The sequence below is a fragment of the Podarcis bocagei genome, assembly GCF_964188305.1.
Source record: "Podarcis bocagei genome assembly, chromosome: 5".
Classification (NCBI taxonomy): domain Eukaryota; kingdom Metazoa; phylum Chordata; class Lepidosauria; order Squamata; family Lacertidae; genus Podarcis; species Podarcis bocagei.
In genome coordinates, this window is record NC_138129.1 from 53,887,509 (window position 1) to 53,908,106 (window position 20,598).

A 20,598-nucleotide genomic window follows, 5' to 3' on the forward strand; every position below is an offset into this window, starting at 1 on the left:
GTGCATCTCAGCTTCCCTTTGCCCATTTGGCCTGAACTCAATTTTTAGACGCTCAAGCAGATGCTATCTTAATTTTGATTTAATAAAAGGTGGAACGGTTTCTAAACCCATAGTTTTGTCCAGTAAAGCTTATCTGAAACTGTAATTAAGTGTGCAGTGAAAGAGCTTTTCTTTTTCTTTTTTTTTAAAAAGAAGACTGTCAGATTACTTCAGACCCTCAGAAAAAAAATATTAAGTTGCTAGCTTCATTAGTAATTAAATGTCCAATTACTGTATTTAATGTTTCTGCTTTGCTGAACTCTACAACTGCATTCATAAACAGCCCTAAGGAGGGCGTCTAATCTGTGCCATTGTTCTTCAAGTGGTTTGCACATGCAGAAAAAGAAAAGCGAAATCAACTCGACATATATAATATGGAAAGAAAGGGTGGGCAGGAGGGGCTGGGAAGGAAAGAGGAAATCAAACCAGTGTTCCTCCCTCACCAAGCTTAGGATTCTTGCCAAAACCCACAGAGAGCCCCTCAGGCCCCTCTCAAGCATCCAAATGTAATTTTCCACCCAGACAACACTCTCTCTTCTTCGTGTTCATTTTTCTTTTAAATTGAATGAATAGCAGAAACAAGAGGGAATGTTATAATAAAAGAGTAAAGTAACAACAAACAGCCTTGGTGTGAGTGGTGGTGGAATGACCATGTATACAGCTCAGAAGTTAAGCAGGTATACAAGATAAATGAAGGTAAGGGGAATTGTAATCAAAATTGTTGGGGCCCACTGTGTGTGTTTGCTGGCGAATGTTTTCTGCGAAGTAGAGCAGGAGTAATTTATGAATATTCACTTGAGCTGAAATTAAATTCATTAAAGGGAGGGGCCCTGTTGAGGCCCAATTCACCCTCTGTCTTTTGTTTAGTTATGGCAACAGAAAGAGCTTCTTTGTGAATGTGTGAGCATGAGGGAGCATGTGCACGCATGTGAGTTGTGGCAGGGAAACATACTCTGGATGATTTGGAGACTGTGACAGAGAGATTCACCCAGATGACCAAGCGCAAAAAGTGAGGCCAGTTCAATTTCTAGAGGAAGATAGTCCCTCACACTAAGTTCTCTTTTATTGATTTTGCCAGCTTTATTTTGTGTTGGCAAAAGCAAAAATTCTTCTTTGAGTTGGGTATGTGTTTGTGTGTTTTCAAGATTTATTCAGTTTATGGTGGCCAGGTGATTTACCTTCTCAGTAACCTGGGACTACAGAGTTGGAGTGGAAAGAAAGCTCTTGGCCATCTGGTGAAAAGGGCAAATAAGGCTCTGGTGCATTAGCAGGTCTGCCCCTTTATGTCTCAGAGACCTTGGAAGGCTCTCTCCTACCTCTCAAAACTGAGAATGATACAATTGCATGAGAGGCAACCCTGCACAGTGGAAGAAGATAAAGGAACTGGCAACTGTCTAAATAAATATGTCTTTAATTTGAAGCAAAAGTCTATTGAGTCAGAAATAGCTACATACCAGTTTGGCTGAAATAATTACCACATTCTATATTTCAGTTTTGGCTGCTGAATACAACTCCTCTTGCTCAAGGATAAAAATTGGGCCTGCTCTGCAGATGGCAGCCCCCCTGTAGAGGGATAGTTTCCTTAATATCAAGCCAATCAAAGAAGCATTCAAGCCCTTTGTCATATGAGCATGGGTGGCTTCGAGTAAGGAGATCAGAGTCTTTACTGACTGCTTTCCCCCTTAGCATATTACCAAGTTCCTGTGAGCATGCTAGACAAAGGCTTCCCAGACAATGGACTGGTGATAGCTTCTCCTGCTTGTCTGGTGTGAACAATATCACAATATCAATCTTTCGTTTCCCAGAAAGACAGACATTCTATCGGGTAGGCAACCTAAGTCCTGGGGGCCTGATGCAGCCCACTTACCTTCTCAATCTGGCCCGCAGATGATCGGGAATCAGCGTGTTTTTACATGAGTAGAATGTGTCCTTTTGTTTAAAATGCATCTCTGGGTTATTTGTGTGGCCTGCCTGGTGTTTTTACATGAGCAGAATGTGTGCTTTTATTAAAAATGCCTCTCTGGGTTATTTGTGGGGCATAGGAATTCATTCATTTCTCCCCCCCAAAATATAGTCCGGCCCACCACATGGTCTGAGGGATGGTGGACTAGCCCATGGCTGAAAAAGGTTGCTGATCCCAGCATTATATGAATGTGTCAAGTACCGAAGTGTTACCATTCACCAATTTCTCTCTCTCCCCCCACCCCCCCCTCTCTCTCACACACACTCAGTTTATGTAACTGGATCCCAAAAAAGTATTTGCCTGAGTCTACTTAGAGGAATAACAAAATAAGACTTTGAAACAAAATGTTTGCTGAAATATTTTATTCTGTGTTGAACCATAGGCAAAGCATGTGTAGGTTGTTTAATTAAGTACATATCTAAAGCATAAAAAGTGCATGTTGCGTTCAAATTAATTTAAGTTCTCATCCTTTATATTTCTGTTCAGCAATATTTTATGCCTTAGGGAGTAATCCTCCCCCCCCCCATGTTGATGTGGGTTGTGGGGTCTAGAGCTCGCGCAGGGGGAAAACGAGATAGCTGCCCACCCAGGGAGGGCTTCAGATGTGGTGATGGCTCTCCCAGCAAATTCTCTGGGCGGGATTAGGATTGCTCTGCCATCCATTTTAACATTCAATTACAGCTCCTTTCTTTAAGGAGGTGAAAACAGCAAATCTGCCTACACCCAGGATTTCTTTTCTGTTTGGTGAAAAATACAATTAAAAACAAAAAAGTCCAGGAGGACAGATGCACTCTTAATTTGGAGGTCCACAATTATTAGACACAGTCCTTCCCATGTTGTATATCACGGGTGTCAAACACAAGGCCCGCGGGCCGAATCCGGCCCGCCAGACCTCGTCATGTGGCCCGTGTAGCTGCCGCCGGCCGCCAGCCTTCACCTTTTATTCTAGGTTTTGGGGGGGGTTTTTGACACAAGGAAGTTTACATGGTGCGGCTCCCTACTCGCCTCCCCCCGTCGCTCTTAAGGACGTGGTTGCTGCTTCAAATGTCCCCGCGTCTCTCAACTTGCGCCTTCGTCGTCGGGGGCTGAAGCGAGGCGGGCAGCTGGCTTCTTTCTCCCGCTCACTGCTCAAAAAGAGCAAGCGGAAGGTCAGGTCTCTCCGTGCCGCGGAGGGGGAGTCTTTCTCCTCGGAGAAACTTTTTTATTCCAGCCTTGGATCTTCTCCGGGGTGCAAACTCGCCCTGCGGGAGGCGTCCTCTTCTCCTCCGCGCTGGATTTCACCAGCCCGGGGCTTCCCTTCCTCTTCATTTCACCTCCCTCTCCATCTTTGCACAGCCAGCCTTTCCAGGACCGACGATGCCTGTGATCAAGTTGTTCTTTGGAAATATGGGGTGGCTGGTGGGGGGGTGTGAGTGGGAGAGAGAGGCGCGCGCACACACTCCAAACACCCTTAAAATAAATGTAAAGTGGGGGCGGCGATGGTGATGGCTGTGATGGGAGGGGGCTGTGTTCCCTGGCACCCCCTCCACTCCCCGCCCCCCACCGCCGCCTTCCTCCTCCTTCTCCTCCTCCTCTTGCAATTTCGCGGCAAGCCAAGCGAGTAAGGCGATCTGGCGCCCGGCTCTCTATCTCAGCTCCACAAGTTGGAGCGGTGCTGGGCGGTTCTCCCAGCCTTCCGGCACATGTCAGTCCCGCTGGCACATTCCTGGGAGGAGATCGGACACGGCTCCTTGCAGCCCTTCTATCACTCGGTCACACAATTGGGCGGCTCGCTCTCCGCCCTGCCAGTAGCTCCACCTTGATCTCTCCCTCCTGCCTCGGGGAAGGAAAGGAAGAAGCCGGAGATCCAGTTGTAGGCAGCGCGCTCGCGCTCTTTCGCCTTTTGCGCTATGCAATGGCACCCCGAGATGGGGGGGGCAGGGGAATTAGCCAAGGAAAATGAGAGTGCACAAGGCATGTTGATGCTTTCCTGTCAGAGCGCTCTCTCTCTCTCTCTCTCTCTCTCTCTCTCTCTCTCTCTCCCCCTCCCTCCCTCCCTCCCTCACACACACACACAGACACACACACACACACAGACACACACACACACACACACACACACACACACACACACACACACACACATTTTATTTACAGCCCCATGTCGTGTATGTTTACTCAGAAGCCAGCCTCACTTTCTTCAACAGGAGTTTCAAGTAAATGCACATAGGATTGCAGCAATCGTCTCATTAGGGCTCATTCTTTGTAACAACTTTGTTTCCTAGTTCTGCTGGATCTCTCAGCGGCCTTTGATACAATCGACCATAACATCCTTCTGGACTGTCTACATTATTACAAAAAACAGTAATAATTGAATGCAGTGACAATAATTTATGATAATAAAGAGTGGACACATAGTCCTACAGATACAACCGGCCCTTTGAGGGTGACCAAACTGCTGATGCGGCCCCCCGATGTATTTGAGTTTGACACCCCTGTTGTATATGCACATTGGTTAGTCTAACTCTCACTGTTTAAAATGAATATTGTAACCTCATTCAAATTTTAGTTTCTGTATCTTAAAAAAATTCAATTTGTTAATCAGCTTTAATCAAGATTGGAGGGACTACATCCCCTTGGAGTTGGTTTAGAATGTACATGTTCAAAGCAGAAGCTTTATTGAAAAAGAAGAAGAATAGCAGTCTCTCCCTGGCTGATGGCTTCCATCACCTAAGGGTGATGGGAATTGTAGTACAAAACAACTGGTGGGCACCAGGTTGGAGCCAGAGGAGACTGCTGTAGATAAATGCTTGACACTGCATCAACAGTGTTTGCTAATGCTTAGAAGCCAGTGAGAGTCTTGGGGCCTTCTTTCTTTGTCTGCATACACACCATATATTTAAAGTACATTGCATTTCCACCCCCACCCTAAAGGATTCTGGGAACTGTAGTTTGTTAAGGGTAGCAAGAACTGTAGCTCTCAGAATCCTTTTGGGGAAGCAGTGTGCTTTAAATGTGTGATGTATACGCAGGCTCCACCACTGAGCTATGGGGTCTATAGCCATTTGGACATTAGCCACATTGTGGCAAGAAAGTTTGAGTTGGCTTGAATTGCTTTGTATAAGTCATCATTCCACTAATTTTTCATGGAAATAATAGTGATGTGTTTTAATAAAGTTGCTAGGGCTGCAGGAAAAAATACATAAGGGATGCAATGCTCTTTACAGTAAAGGCATGATAAAACTGCAGACCAATTCAATTGGTGCATGCAATTGTATTTGTACCCTTTGATATTCTCTAGCAAGAAAGATTTATGATGGTATGCCATCAACACAGTCAACTCCTCTCACTCGATCACTGCTGCCTGATGTAGTTTCTACCAGAGCATATATGTGAATACATTAATTCCAGAGGTTTTCAATTAACACCAACGTTGTGGGGCTTACTTGGGTAAATGAACTTTTACTTATTCCCTTTATGTAGTTTCTAATGTTGTTTTATTGTGGGTTGTAAACTTTTAAGAGTGGGTGCTTGTTCCTTTTTATTTTGGCTTCCAAAATGTCATGCAGTGATATTAAATAACTTGTGTGTTATATATATTGTATAGTGGGGTTGTGAAAGACTCCTGCCCCAAAGCCTGGGAAACTGAGCTAGATGGACTAGCGGTCTGACTCAGCACATGGCAACTTCCCCAGTCTGATGTCTGCTGTGATTAATGTGAGGGATGAAGCCAGCTTGAGAAGTCTGCTGCTATTATTAGTTCCTCATTTCCATACAGTGGTGCCTCGCAAGACGAAATTAATCCGTTCCGCGAGTCTCTTCGTCTAGCGGTTTTTTCGTCTTGCAAAGCAACCCTATTAGCGGATTAGCGGATTAGCGCTATTAGCGGTTTAGCGGCTATTAAAGGCTTATCGGCTTAGCGGCTAAAAGGCTATTAGCGGCTTAGAAAAAGGGGGGGAGGGGAAAAATCGCAAGACTCGCAAGACTTTTTCGTTTTGCGAAGCAAGCCCATAGGGAAATTCGTCTTGTGAAGCACATCGAAAAACGGAAAACCCTTTCGTCTAGCGGGTTTTTCGTCTTGCGAGGCATTCGTCTTGCGGGGCACCACTGTATTGTGGATTGGATTGAAGGATGGGTTCCATTTTCAGGAAGGAGGCTAGATTTCCCCTCCCCATTTCTGGATTCAGGTGTCTTACTTTGCATTGTGGTATACTGAAAAAGATGCAGTGCACTAGAAAGCAGAGCAAGCTCTGGACAAAACTATATATTGCTTTGCAGTGCTTTGTGTGACTAAATTGTAGCATCACAGAGGAAAATAGAGAAGCTGTCATTGCTGGCTTACCGTGGGAGGATGGGAGGTTCAGCTTCCAAAGCTGTAAAAGGCACATCTCAAGCAAGTTTAACCAAGCAACCTATTACTACAAGGTATGGCAGCATGGAAAGAATGATCTCAGAGCCTGTTGATAACTTTTGCAGTCCATGCAACAGTATGTAACAAGTCTGGTGATAAAACACTAGCTGGTTTACAAAATGGCCAGTGTCTCAGAAGAACAAAATGTAGGAGCAAAAGTGTTCTTTGCACTGAAAGTGGAGAAACACCCTGCTCTCATCATTTCACAAATGAGGGCAGGGTGAGAGCCAACTCAGAGTTATGTAGGTGCAGTGGTGAAACTAACCCAGTGCTTCTGCTGGTTTTCTCACATGGCCCCAACTTCATCACTGCCCTGTTCCATCCTTGTCCTTCCCTGGTTAATATCAACAAGACTGTTGCTGTTGAGAGGGTGGTGGCTCACCACTATCTTGGTCAGCCCTGCTGAATTCATAGCAGAAGTGAGCTTTGAGCTAGGCACATGCTGCATTACTTCTCACAAGCAGCATCAAATAGCCGTTCTGGAGGCTACATGCTCCAGATAATCGACTTGAAACTTGGCTCCTATCTTTCAACTTTGCAATTCAGTACCTAAAACTATTTCCTTGGAAGTCTTAGTAAAAAACCGTTTAGAAGCCCAAGTGTATAATGTCTAGTGGATCACACTTATCTACATTCTTGTTGACACTCTCAAAGAGTGCCAAGAGCAGGATTTTCATATGCAGAAGCCATAATTGATTCTTCTATCTAAAGCAAGACTTACTTTCCTATGTAATTAATAATTCTGGCTTTATATTGTTTTCCACCAGTTTTTATTGTCACTCTTATTTTATATTGATTGATTGAATTTATATACCGCCCTGTACCCACAGGTCTCAGAACCGTTCACAGCTGGCTTGGGTGCTACATGTAGAAAGGCACGATCAATGAATGAATGAATGAATGTGACCATGTTGGACTGCCTGGGAAACTTTCCACTTGCTGACCTTGGTAGTTCCACTGCCTAGAGAAGTTTGGGGTGCTGGTGGCGCAGGTGGAGGCATTATTTGCATCATCTCCTAGATTGTGAAATTTCCTCCTCCACAGAGGGGCATTTTCTTTGTGTATTTCTCATGCTGAAAATGCATTTATTTACACTGACCTTTAACACCTGAGATACATGCTTTCATGATCCACTCTATTACTGTGATTGTAATTTATTTTGAACTGTTTTTAATATGGAATTTTAAATTGTTGTAACCCATCCTGAGACCTTAAAGTAGAGGGCGGAGAAGAAATCAAAATAACAGCAATAATACTGTAGCCACTGATTTGAACCAACTTGGAAATGTACACCTATATCATACACCTAATCTTTGGCCCTACTCACAATTGCAACCAGGGTTGCCTCCCCAGTGGTTGGTTCTCTGGCCAGGTGTTCCAAGGTATAGCTAGATGGCTAGTCATCAAGGGGAGATTGTTTGTTTCTTCCCTTGAAGGCTGCATCTCTTCTCATAACTTTTTCCTCTTCTGCCTTCTGGCCATTGGTGAGGACAGGAACTGTCTTCAAATTTGCACATTCTACTTAGCAGCGACTAATGTACTTGCACCTGCATTTTGCATTTTGAAGTCAACAAATTTGCTAGGTAGGAAGTAAAAATAAGATGTGTGTGGTGCCTCAAGCAAAGCCCTGCCCTTCCTAGCACACTCTTGAGAGAGAAATAATGTATTTGGAGGAAAGAAGGAAATAGGAAGAGTTGTGCTTATGTGTACCTGGATGCTTAATATTTTGTTGTTGTTGTTTTAAAAATATAATTGAGGATAAAACCAGGATTTTACTTTGGCAATGATTCACCTGGGACAGGAGACAGAAAATTGGAACTGCAGTAGGTGAATGGTGACAGTTGGAGAGTATGTGATAAGACATGCCAATAAATCCCTCTGCCTGCTACAACAGATAGCGTAAGCTGGTGAATGGTGACAGTTAAGGTCAAAGACCCCCAAATTAATATTAAAGTGTTAGTGCAAACAATTATTTTGTGTTGTACATTTGTCACCTGGAGAAGAGAGATATAACCTAAGATTTGCAACAACCTTCAGAACTTTATTTTGAATCCTAGGTTAGAAGAAACCCATGTGTGAGAAGGGAGGGGCTGAGAGGGAGTTCATAATCCTAAAATCTCATACATCATTCCAGTCATCTCTCTTAATTTGTTTAACAAGTTGGCAACTTCTGTAGTCTTGCTCTCTATTTTGTGGTATGCACACTGCTAGTGCTATCTGGGGGAAACTGAGCTGAATGTTTACAAAATACTATTTTGTTGGGGCCATCATTTTATTCTCTTTATAGTTTAAATACTACTCAGATGTGGTTAACATGGATGCTGCTTGATAAGTAGGTGCCAGAGGGGTAGTTGTGTTAGTCTGTTGCAGCAAAAAAACAACGAAGAGTCTTGTGGTACTTTAAAGACTAACAAATTTATTCTAGCATAAACTGTCGTGAATTATAGTCCGCTGCACTGGATGCATGAAGTGTTACCCTGAGTTACAGGAAGATATACAAATGGTTGGTGAGTGGGGAGGATTCTCAGCAGTGGGGTCAGAAGGAAAATGCAGAAAGCACAAGCAGTGATAACCGTGTAATTAACAGTCCTATTCACACACACAAAAAACAGTTGCTATTGATAATATAGATACCCTGGGTTTGGTAATCCAATTAACACATTTAATGTGATTTTTAAAGCACATTTTGTCCAGAATCATTCCGCAAGTTATAGCATCTAACCTCTTGATGAATTGTAATTCAGGAATTCCATGTTGTTGTCTTCCTGTGTTCAATGCAGTGCAGTTCCTTTGTCCAAGGATGAGGACTCTAAGGTCAGTTGCAGAGATATCTTCAGATCAGTCGCTCTGCCATGGGCATTTGCAAGGCCCCACAACTTGCCAACATCTTTACAGCACACTTGGAACACCACTTTCTCAACACCTGTCCTCAAAAGCTTTTCCTGTACTTGAGATACACCAATAACATCTTTCTCATGTGAACTCATGAACATGTGAACAATTCAGCCAAGACTTCAGTAATGCACCCCACCATAGGAGCCAACTTCTAGGGGCCAAGGTGGCTCCAGCCCCCTCCCCATAAAATATTTGAGGGGGCCAAACTCCCACAAAGTTGATAAGATTGCCATTCAAATGGTGTGTGTGCACTGTGTCATGTGATCGATTATGTGGGGCAGGGCTTACCTGGACCCCCAATATTTTATTCAAGTTGGCACCTCTGCACCCCACTATAAATCTGGCGCCTAGACCAGTCCACTGAAGAGGTTCATTTTCATGAACAATTATTGACACTACAGCATGTATACGTGCAACAACTACATGGGTGTATGCAGTAATGACACATGTGTTGCATATTGGTTCCTACATGGAAAATGTGTGGCGTGCAGGAATTAGTTACATCTGAATTGGCCTTGAGAAGGTGCAAGGATCCATGTGTTTGCCCAGTTTTTTGTCTGAAAAGCTAACCACAGGTTTATTAAATGCTTTTAAAAGCAAATATCAGATGTGTCTGGCCCTTCCTTTAATCCTCCTTCTTAAGCCAACATGCATAAAAGTGCCAGTCATATGTTCCTGTGCACTAGCCAGCATAGTAAATGGTTTTATTTATGCCTGGGGAAGTTCAGCCAAAAGATATAAATCCCATAAAAAGTACTGTATAAACTGAACCATGGAAATAATAAACTTCAAATTCATGGAATTTCTAATGTTCCGCTAATGGGTAAAAAATATGTTTAATGGCTGCTGAGTGATACTTGGCTGAAAACATAAGACTTAAAGTTTTCTTAACTTGCCAATGATATTTCAGAGACTTTCTCTATTCCCCTGGCGTGTGAATTCCCTGCTGTTGAATGTTGGAAATACGCTTCTTATCTCCATTAGTACAATGAGCAGATAGGATTTCAAGATGTAGCTTTGTTCCATTTCCTTTGGCATTTTGTAGTTTCACCTGTCCTATTCTTTGTTATGCTTTGCACAGCATGGCCTTTAAGAATAATTAGGTTTGGGTTACAAATCCTGCTGGAAAAATTGCTTTGAAAGTTATGAGGTGAGAAAATGATAATAGAGTTGGAGCTCATGCAATCCAAGAACCCCTTAAAAGAATGAAACATATGGATAGTTTGTGTAATGCACATAGGGTATGTGGCTCTGCCTCTGCAGTTTGCAGTTATTGCAAAATGTGGCTTTGTAATAGCTCAGCAGGGGCAACTGAAGGGAGGGCTGTAGCTCAGTTTTTCATGCAGGTTTCCATGTTCAATCCCTGATTTCATTAGATAGGGCTGAGGATGACTCCTGGTTGAAACCTTGAAGAGCTGCTTTCAGTCCTAGACAAATACAGTGGTACCTCGGGTTACATACGCTTCAGGTTACATACACTTCAGGTTACAGACTCTGCTAACCCAGAAAGATTACCTCGGGTTAAGAACTTTGCTTCAGGATGAGAACAGAAATCGTGCAGTGGCGGCGCAGCGGCAGCAGGAGGCCCCATTAGCTAAAATGGTGCTTCAGGTTAAGAACAGTTTCAGGTTAAAAACAGACCTACAGAATGAATTAAGTTCTTAACCCGAGGTACCACTGTACTGAGATGAACCAGCGGTTTGACTCACTATAAGGGAGTTTCTTATGTTAACCATTATAGTCTGACTCTTACTGAAGCATGAGTAATCTAGGCATATCTCTTATTAATTCCTCTAATAATGGCATGTCTTCTCTTTTTGTTGGGTATCTGAATGAGCATGGTTGTACCATGACATTTGTTGCTTGGTTCTACTAAGCATTTATTTAGCGTCAGCTATGTGCTGCAGACACTGCTGGGATTTTGAGCTAAGAGAGTCTCAAGAACCTGGCAGCAGATAATGCCCATCGTATCTAAGGCTGCCTTTGGCCTGACCTAGACTTAAAACCTTATTGTTTTCATTTTTATGCTGCCTTTTATAAAAACAATCACAATAACTATAACAGTGATGCAGTCAGGACAAACTCAACATGCTGGCATTAATGGCCAAGATTTTAGCAAGTGCCAACAACCAAGAGCTGTAGATCAGGAAGGCTTGGAAGTCGACTGATGTTTGCACAAATCTTTGGGAGAGGCAGACTTTAACCTTTTAGTTGGATTTCTTGCACAGAGACAGAATCTACATTTGTCTTTGTAATAGTGGCCCTCTGCAAACCATGTGATATGAAATTTTGTAAGGAAAATGGAGACTGGAGGAATCATAGAAGGAACTTTCTCTTTGATGTATGGGGCTCTGAAAGATTACTAGGCTTTGCTTTATGATTTCTGGATTTTCTCGAATAAGCTGCACCTTTCAGCCAACATATTGGGTAAAAAAAAGCTGTATTTTTAAAAGTAAGCTGTTTGCTAGCGCATAAGTAAATTCCTATATAATCAATACACCTCACAGACTATACTTAACCCCATCATCTGTATCCCTTTTATATCACAGTTGTGCTAAGCAAATGTGCAGTTTCTTCTAAACTAATGCTTATGGCTATCACTTTATAACTTTTTGCTAGCACGATTATGCTTGGGAAATGCATCGATCATTGCTTGTGCTGCTTTACCCTCTTGCTGTTCTTGGGTATAAAAGGCTTATTCTTGGTCTTTTCCTTGTCTGGATTCTGGCAATTTGTTGAGCCTTGCTGACCCTAATAGCTTGCGCCTTGCCTTCTCTCCAACCCAAGCAAAGATGCAGCGATTTGCTTAATTTTTGTGTTGTGCTGTTATTTCGCAAATTGGTCAGCCTATAAGCAAAGATAATAATAAAGGCATTATTGTCAACTTGGTCTGTTCTGTTGCTGGCATACTAATGCCATTTGTGATTTTGCTTTGCTGTATGAGTAACAATATGGGTCTGGGTATTGGCTTTTCTTGCTGCAACTTTAAAAATTTGAATATTTTAAAATAATGCTAAAAAGTAATTTTGTGGCATTTGACTGTTTACTTTCCACCCTCATTTTATACCTGGAGCTTTATGTTCTGGTGACTTTGCATCAAAGTGAATAACAGCTGGAGGCCCATTTTGACCAGGTGTTTGTGAGGTGGAGGGTGCAGGGTAGGTCCCAAAAGAAGATAAAAATACCGTTGGCTGGACATCTTAATAAAACTTAGAAAACCAGGGTGACTGTTTAATATTTAATCAGAGAAAGGTGTTCATAGTCTGGTACTGAGCAAGCCTATTGGCTTAAGTGGGAGCATGATACTTTGCACAACTCAAGGTTTTTTGAGATTTCCAGGGCCCCTAAAAGCATATTATTTTACATTTTGAATTTTAAAATTCTGTTAAACTTACAGTGTAAAAATGGAAAAGTACAGGGTTAGCTAGCAAACTTACGATATCCAGCTCCCATAGATGGTGACACTATGTGTAAATGTACCTACTTATAGTTGAGCTCAGCTATTAGATATGTTTTCAGTAAATTATAATAATGTGTAGATTTGTAATAAAACCTCAAAGAAGTTGACAAAAAAATTCAATAAATCAATAAAAGACAATAAAAGACAGGTATTTTAAAAAACAAATAAAAATCAACAACAAACAGATTAAAACACATGTAACTTCTTATGTCTGAATAGGCTTGCCTAAACAAAAATATTTTAGTAGGTGCTGGAAAGAGTACAGTGAACATACCTTCCTGATGTCAATAGCCAGGGAGTTCCAAAGTTTAGGTGCTGCTCAAAGAATAATTTCTTAAAACTGCAGGATGAGTATTATGTGGCACCTCTACCAGTGCCAGCTCTGCAGATTTAAGTGATTGAATGGGCAAATATGGGATGAGGTGATCCCAAAAGTAAACTGGTCCCAAGCTGTTAAGGGCTTTATATATACTAACAGTAACACCTTGAACTTGGCCAGGCAGTAAATTGGCAGCCAGTGCAGAGCTCTGAGTGGAAGTATCATGTGCTGGCAAGGCCTCACTGCTGGCAGAAGCCATTCTGCAGCAATCGGAACTGCTTTTGCTTCTGCATCAAGTGTACATTAATCCAACCTGGGCAATGTTCTCTACGTTGCAGTACATGGAGACCTAGGTATGTGCTTCCACTGAAGACATGATCACCATCTTGCTCAGCAGCCATTCAGTACTGGCATTGCCAACCATCTGTTTAGTGGGTTTGGACCAGGAGGAGCAGGTTTAAATCCCCACTCAGCCTTGAAACTCACTGGGTGACCTTGGGCCAGTCATCATCTCTTAGCCTCCCCTACCTCACAGGGTTGTTGTGAGGATGAAATGGGGAGGAAAACCACAAAAGCCACCTTGAGCTCCTTGGAAGATAAAGGTGGTATATAAATGTAATAAATAAGAAATAAATAGAGATTGATATAGATGTAGATTTTTAACGTAATCTGCAAAGGCCCTAACAATAATAATATTTTCTGCAATTTAGTAACAGAAAAAGACAGGGCAATCTAAACTGGCCACCTTATATAGAGTCACTTTGCCTATAGAACAACCATGTTCATTTTTGTTCCTGATAGTAAAAGCACGTTGGCCCCTGCGGCCAGGGATCAGACAGGGCTCTGCTGTGTCCCTGATCCAATTTTAAAGGTTGTTGTGATTTAAGTTTGGCATGGCCCTGGAAGCTTAGCTTAATTTTTAAAGCGCCCAATGTGAATAATTCCCCTTTGAATACAGATAGAAAGAAGGGATATTGATTTAAAGCTTTAAAGCGGGTGGTTATGGATTTAAAGAAAGGAAAGAAAGGCAGGGGGAGCTTTAATGTTGGAAGAGCTGGCAGCCTAAGTATTTGTCTTTTGCAAAGAGGTTTTTTGCTGAGCACTGTGTAAGGGTGAGGGAAATTGCAATTGTGTTTGAAGTCTGGTTAGCTGGCAGCTGGAAGCCAGCTGTGGGGGCACTCCCTGAATTGTGGTTTTCCCATTCACATAGAAATGTTTGATATAAACTCACAGGCTTCCATGTAAGTGAAGTTAAGTGAATTATGTTGGCTTCCTGCAGGGAGACTATAGAGTTGCTCCAGGTTTCTGAACCCTTCTTGTTAGCCTAATCCAAAGAGTCTGAATGAAATGAAGCATAGGAGTAAGGGAGTGGGAGAAATTAGATTTGTTTTCAGGCCTGTCCTGGCTGCACCTTTGTGCTCAAAGTGGTATTAGTGGAAAAGGCATTAGAGCAGCAGGCTTAGTTCAGGGCAACTGGAAGGACAGTTCAGAGGTTAGTAAAGTCCTGCCCAGTAGCTTGTGGGAAAGCTGCAGCATTTTTCAGCGTAGGAGTTGGTCTGTCAGCATACTGGTGAGATGACTCTGTAACCCCAGCTTTCTGAATTACAGAGGTGCTTGTATTAACTCCTTGTTCTGGTAAAGCTGTGGTCATATATACTTGATGGGAAAAGAAGAGGCAGCACCTTTGCAGTACATTCTGTTGCAAGAAATAAATCCTATTGAATTCAGTGGAGCTTACTCCTGGATTAGGATTGCTGCCCTGGATATGATGTCTTCCCTTGTAAATCTTCCAGACTGATTCCATTGCACAGCAAATTGTGAGGGGGAAATAAGTCCATGTTCATTCCTACTTCTGGATCAATGGCCATGATCCAATGAACTGCGAAAAGATGTTTGATGATCTCAAGGGGTTTTACAGCTGAATTCTATGAATGCCTATTGAAAAAGAAGGCTTACGCCTCCTTGGTAAGTACGCATAGGATTGCACCTTTGCCTTATTTTGTGAAACAGCAGTTCCCCAGCTGTATGCTACATTGCAGACTGACAACAATAAATCTGAAACATTGTGACAAGGCAAAGATGCTGTTTCTACTAGGGTAACAGAAGGCATTTATTTCAGCCTAGGTAAAAGCCTCTGCCATTGTTGTTGAATACTGTACTGCAGTGATCATTGTGGAACACTGAAGATAATGTTTTGCAGTATACATATTTTTAAACATACCTAAAAGCTATCAAACACATTGGATTTTCAGTCCTGTTTTCAGATTTCTTTTTACTACTTGTTTATGGATTACAATACTGTAAGTCCTTATACTGTTTCCTGCTTTGGTTGCAATACTGTGTTGTCATTTTTTTGTAGCGGTAACTGAACTGTGGCCATCCTGTAAAAAAACATTATTCTACTTGGACCTTTCTGAGAAGGTTCATCCCTTTCCTGTCATTCAGATTTTGCAAATTGCCTGCGATGTATTGTCTTCCCAGCTGAATTTATGGGTTGGAAGCATAAAAAGCTAGTGTTTCAGATTGTCAATTTTGCGATTTAAAACAAAAGTTTAATGGTTTTGAGGACTAGGAGCTTCTCATCTCAATAGGTCTAATGCCGGAGCCGGTTTTAATACAGAGTTCCCACTTGGCCTTGAGGAAGAGCCATAGCTCAGTGGTACAGCATTTGCTTTGCATGCAGAAGGGCTCAGGTTTATCCCTGATATTTCCAGACAGAATCATAGATTTAAAGAGTTTGAAGGGATCCCGAGAGTCATCTAGTTCAGCTCCCTACAATTGAGGCATAAGACTGGGAAAGTCTTATTTCTGAACGAATAAGAGCTATTTCTCGTCAGTGTAAACCAGCTTTCCTCAAACTGGTACCCTCTAGATGTTTTGGACTTTAGCTCCCATCATCAAACCATGATGGCTGGCGCTGATGGGAATTGTAGTCCAAAACATGTGGAGGGCACCTGTTTGGGGAAGGCTAGTGTGGGCAATAGCTTACTGTTTCAATAGCTTAATGTTGAGCCAGCTGGGCAGGAACTGCAATATTCTCTTCTACTTCTTGGTAGGGTGGGGAAATGCTTGTTGCTTCTATCACCCAGTGGTGGAAGAGTATGTAGCCTCCCCCTTCTGAGTGATGAGGTTCTATTCTTTATTTGCTACTGGAGTAAATAGTGAATGGAGCTTCCCATTTTACAGCAAAATGCTTAAATAAACTTCCTTTGTATGAAATGAATGCTAGATAAAGCTTCCCATTAGTTTAAGCCAGAGATTTTCAACCTTTTTGGGTCCACGGCTCCCTTGACCAACTACATGCTTTCCATGGCACCCCTGTGGGGCTCAGGAGCCCAGTTATGTCACCCCTTGCCTTCAACAAACAGCTGTACAAACCTTTGGGAGACAGAGATGGGAGAGGGCCTCAGAGGAGGGAGAGAAGGAAAGAGGGACAGAGGCCAGTGTTGCCCATGGCACCCTGACCATCATTCAAAGCACCCCAGGATGCTGCGGCACAATTGTTGAAAACCACTGGTTTAAGACTTAAAATTTAAGGAAATTAGTCAGCAAGAACAAGGAAAATATTGTCACAGGATAGCACATCGTTAATAAAACAATATTTACTGCTGGGAAAACTATTCCGGGGGTTGCCAGCAAGGTGCCCAGGGTTGCATATGTGCCCACAGAAGCCTTCCCTGGTGCACGCGAGGCCACCTCTCCTTCAATTAAAGTAGACTTGAAGGAAGCATTCTATTGTAACCCATAGAATAGGCTGCAGGGAAGGGAGAGAGAGAGAGAGAGAGAGGCCCACAACACTTTGTTCGGTTTGCTAATCAGCTCATGAGCCCAAAAAAGTTGGTGGTCTGTTCTTCAATCTGTTATCATACATTTGTTTAAATGGTGACACCACGTGTATATTATGCCCATGGGGTTGGAAAATAAGGCCAGAAAGACCCTCAAACAAATAACAGCAGCAGCATGGCTCAAACTTAATAAGATTAACAAAATCTATTTCCCTGCTGGACTGAATTAGGGTACCATATGCTTAAATATATCTAATTGCCCAACCTGATGCATATGTGATGGATGTATAGAAAACATATTCTAAGCCTGCTGTCGCCTCTAAAATGCATCAATAGTGTGGTTTTCCAAAAGTGAACATCTCACATTTTTTATTTTTTTTAAATATGAAGTTGGAAACTAAGAGTTAGAAATGGCAAATCTCTCATTCCTCTCCTAAAAATTTGTGCTGACATATTACCTTAAAACACCAGAGTTAACATCCCTGCAGTGTTGGAGTAACCTAATGCTTTTGACGTAGCACTCTGTATACTTCTTCCTAACACTTATTTGCTGGTGCAGCAAGTTCTAGGATTCCACTTAAGACAACTTTTCTGTTATAGAACCTTATGAGTTCTGGACCATGCTGAGTGAAATCTGAGTTCAGGCAAAATCCGCCTGTCTTGAGATTTCCTGCCTTCATTTTAAAAGAATTTGCAGACTATACTAGACATAACCTCAGGCCACCTACCCCATTTGTTCCGAACAAGGAAAGTACAGGCTGAGGAAGATTGAGAAAAGAAAGAAGGTTTTCAGCCAGGGTATACAGTAGTCCTGTTCTGTATTTCCCCGCTCCCCAATTCTGCACAATGCCATCTCTTTCAACGAGTCTTTTTGTTGTTATAGTCATTGGTGTTGAAAACCACTCTCTTAGACTGCAATCCTACATTCAGTTTCTTGGGCTTAAGTGACATTGAACTCAATGGACTGGCTTTTGAGCAGACATGTGTAGGATTCATTTATACTTCAAGTGAGGTCAAATTGTGCGGACACACTGATGTGAATGCTGTATTGGCTCCAGCAGTGTGTCTGTGCTTCACTGCCAATCTGCTTTTCACCTCACCATCCAGGTAAACTATAGTACAGCTGGGGTGGGGTGACAGCTCTGCCCCGCCACACTGGCCGCTACTGAAAACAGTTCCTGAAAAACAAAGGTTGCAATTTGTTTTAATTTGCATAAGAACATAATTGTGAAGGTTTTTAGTTCTGCTTACATACATGTGAATGAAGCCTGTAGCAAAGGAATTGTTAATTTCAAATCAGTATGTCAAATTCAGCTCCTTTATGCCTTCTTAGGGTTATCAAGTCACAGTGGTGCAGCAACAGTGGTAGCCATAACTGACAAAACTTGCCCTTTTGAGGCAAAGGAAGGGAATATTTGTCTAAATTCTAGTTCAAACGGCCTCATGATCCATTGCCTCCTTGTCTCTCAGCCCTTAGTCTTCCAGCCTTCTCAGTTTGGCCATCTTGTGCTACCAGGCCCAATGTGAAATTTGGCCTCTGCCCAGTGCCTCTATTTTTTCAGCTCCATTTGTCTAGTACCCAAACTTTCCCCAGATTCCTTCTTTTAGCCCATTGTGTATTTTGTTTCCCTTTCTTGAGCTACTCTGCCTCTTCCCAATACTTCCTAGAAGTCTCTTCGAACATACAGCTTCTAATATTATGTTGTTTCTCTCCTTCCCTTTCTTTCTTGCCGCTGTCTTCGATGCAAATTTAACAACATTGCTCTCAGACCAATTGCAATGTTCACACCACCATAGCCAATCAGTGTCCAAGGCTTTGCTGCTGAAAGCACAATACAACATATGGGTAGGGTGGGGAGTCACACACACATAAAATTTCCTAAGATCCAAAAACTATTGGGTTAAAAGAATTGAGGCACGTACATAGTGAGCTTGCTTACAACTGATGCGCCATGCAACCATTCTGTCGCTTAATCTTTCAGCCCCAGTCCTCTTCCTCTGCATGTTCAAAGTAATACTGAAACTTGAAGACAGCAGTGAGTATCTAGCTGCCTGCTGCTTTCTTGTTATGCTTCAATTTGGGTGGGCAAGTGTGGGATGGCACAGAAAGGTTGATAGGTGGAGAATGTGGAGAGGGAGAGGACAAGTAGACTCTCCACATCCTGAATTGAATTTTTGTGGTTTTAACAGAGTACCCCACACTTTAATGATAGAACCACTTGTGTGTGTCTCTGTGATGTACAGAGTTCTTAAGGCCACACTTGGTTGTGTATTAGTAGTTCATAATTTTCGGTCTATTTGAAAGTAACATTAATTATTAACCTGGAATAAGTGACTTCAAATTATGCTGTACATGATCAGGAGGTACAGCTTTCTGATTAGTGCCTTACCATGAGTGCCTTACTACAAGGGCTAGCCAACCTGGTGCCTCCCAGATGTTTTGCACTACAACTCACATCAGCCCCAACCCTGGTCAGGGATGATGGGAATTGTGGTCCACAATATATGGAGGGCATCACATTGCCTAGCTGTTTCTTACTAGTTAACCTCAGTTATAGCACCTGACCAACAGTCTCTATTGGAAAATCTTAGGCTTTAAGAGAAGAAAGAAAGACTTGGTCCTATTTTGTTCTGTGTTTCTGGTCAGTGATTTGGGGTTGGCTTTCCTTCTGAATCCATGTTAACAGGGCAAAATATAATGCTTGATGGTATTTGCAGTTTGAATGTTTGTTAATGAGGGTGAGACTTACAGTGGTACCTTGGTTCTCAAACTTAATCCATTCTGGACGTCCATTCCAAAACCAAAGCGTTTCAAAACCAAGGCGTACTTTCCCACAGAAAGTAATGCAGAATGGATTAATCCATTACAGACTTTTAAAAACAACCCCTAAAAGAGCAATTTAACATAAATTTTACTATCTAATGAGACCATTGATCCATAAAATGAAAGCAGTAAACAGTGTACTGCAGTCACAAAATCGATCAATCAATCAATCAATCAATCAATCAGTAGCTGAACTGGGTTCCACACAGTCACAAAAGCAAAACAAAAAAGAGTAGCAAAAACAAAAATGCATAATAAATAGCAAAAACAGACAGACCTCAGCGTAACACTCAAAATGGAAGTGTGACACTCAAAACGGAGCATGTTCAACTTCCAAAAAAAGTTTGCAAACCGGAACACTTACTTCTGGGTTTACAGTATTTGGGTTCAAAGTTGTTTGAGTACCAAGGCATTTGATGTAACAAACATCCTCAAATCATTGTTATCTTGTGTTATAGATAAAATGTTGGGAGCTGATTAAAACCATTGGAATGCTAATAGGGAAGAAACTTTATGGAGCAAGACTAGAATAAGTATCTCCTCCCTCTGCCCCACTTTGACAACATTCAGATTTGGAACAGGCACCTAATACTTGTTCAGTGGTTTCATATTGCCCTCTGTATCTACCTGAGGCAGACAGATCTGGAGATGTGAAAAATTAATCAGAAAATCCCAATAACCTATAAATCATCTGAGTGTGATTAATGGTTCTAGGAAGTGAAAGGTGGTGAGATGGTAGCTTGGGTTGTCTTGCAAGGCTAGCAGTTTTTCCATGAGAGCAATTAGTTTCAGACATTGATCCAATAGATTATGTAAGCCAAAAAATTGATGCTTGCTTGCATTATAAGGTTTTTACCACTGTACTAAATTAGGTTTGCAGGCAGAGTGGTACTGAAAGGCAGTAGATTACATATGCAACCAAT

At 42.1% G+C, this 20,598-nt stretch overlaps 1 protein-coding gene across 3 annotated transcripts in view; it reads left to right on the plus strand.

Annotated features, from left to right (window-relative positions):
* ZSWIM5 (zinc finger SWIM-type containing 5) overlaps positions 1-20,598 on the plus strand; it is a 118,459-nt gene that overhangs the window by 30,201 nt on the left and 67,660 nt on the right. Inside the window, exon 1 of one of the 3 annotated variants that reach the window (XM_081195559.1) lies at positions 14,983-15,031. The exons of 1 other annotated variant lie outside the window; for it this stretch is intronic. In XM_081195559.1, coding sequence (XP_081051685.1) covers positions 14,998-15,031 — 34 coding nt within the window. In that variant the 5' untranslated portion in view covers positions 14,983-14,997. Of the gene's footprint in view, positions 1-14,982; positions 15,032-18,838; positions 18,888-20,598 lie in introns of those variants that run through there. One more of the 3 variants, XM_081195558.1, reaches the window with a different exon arrangement.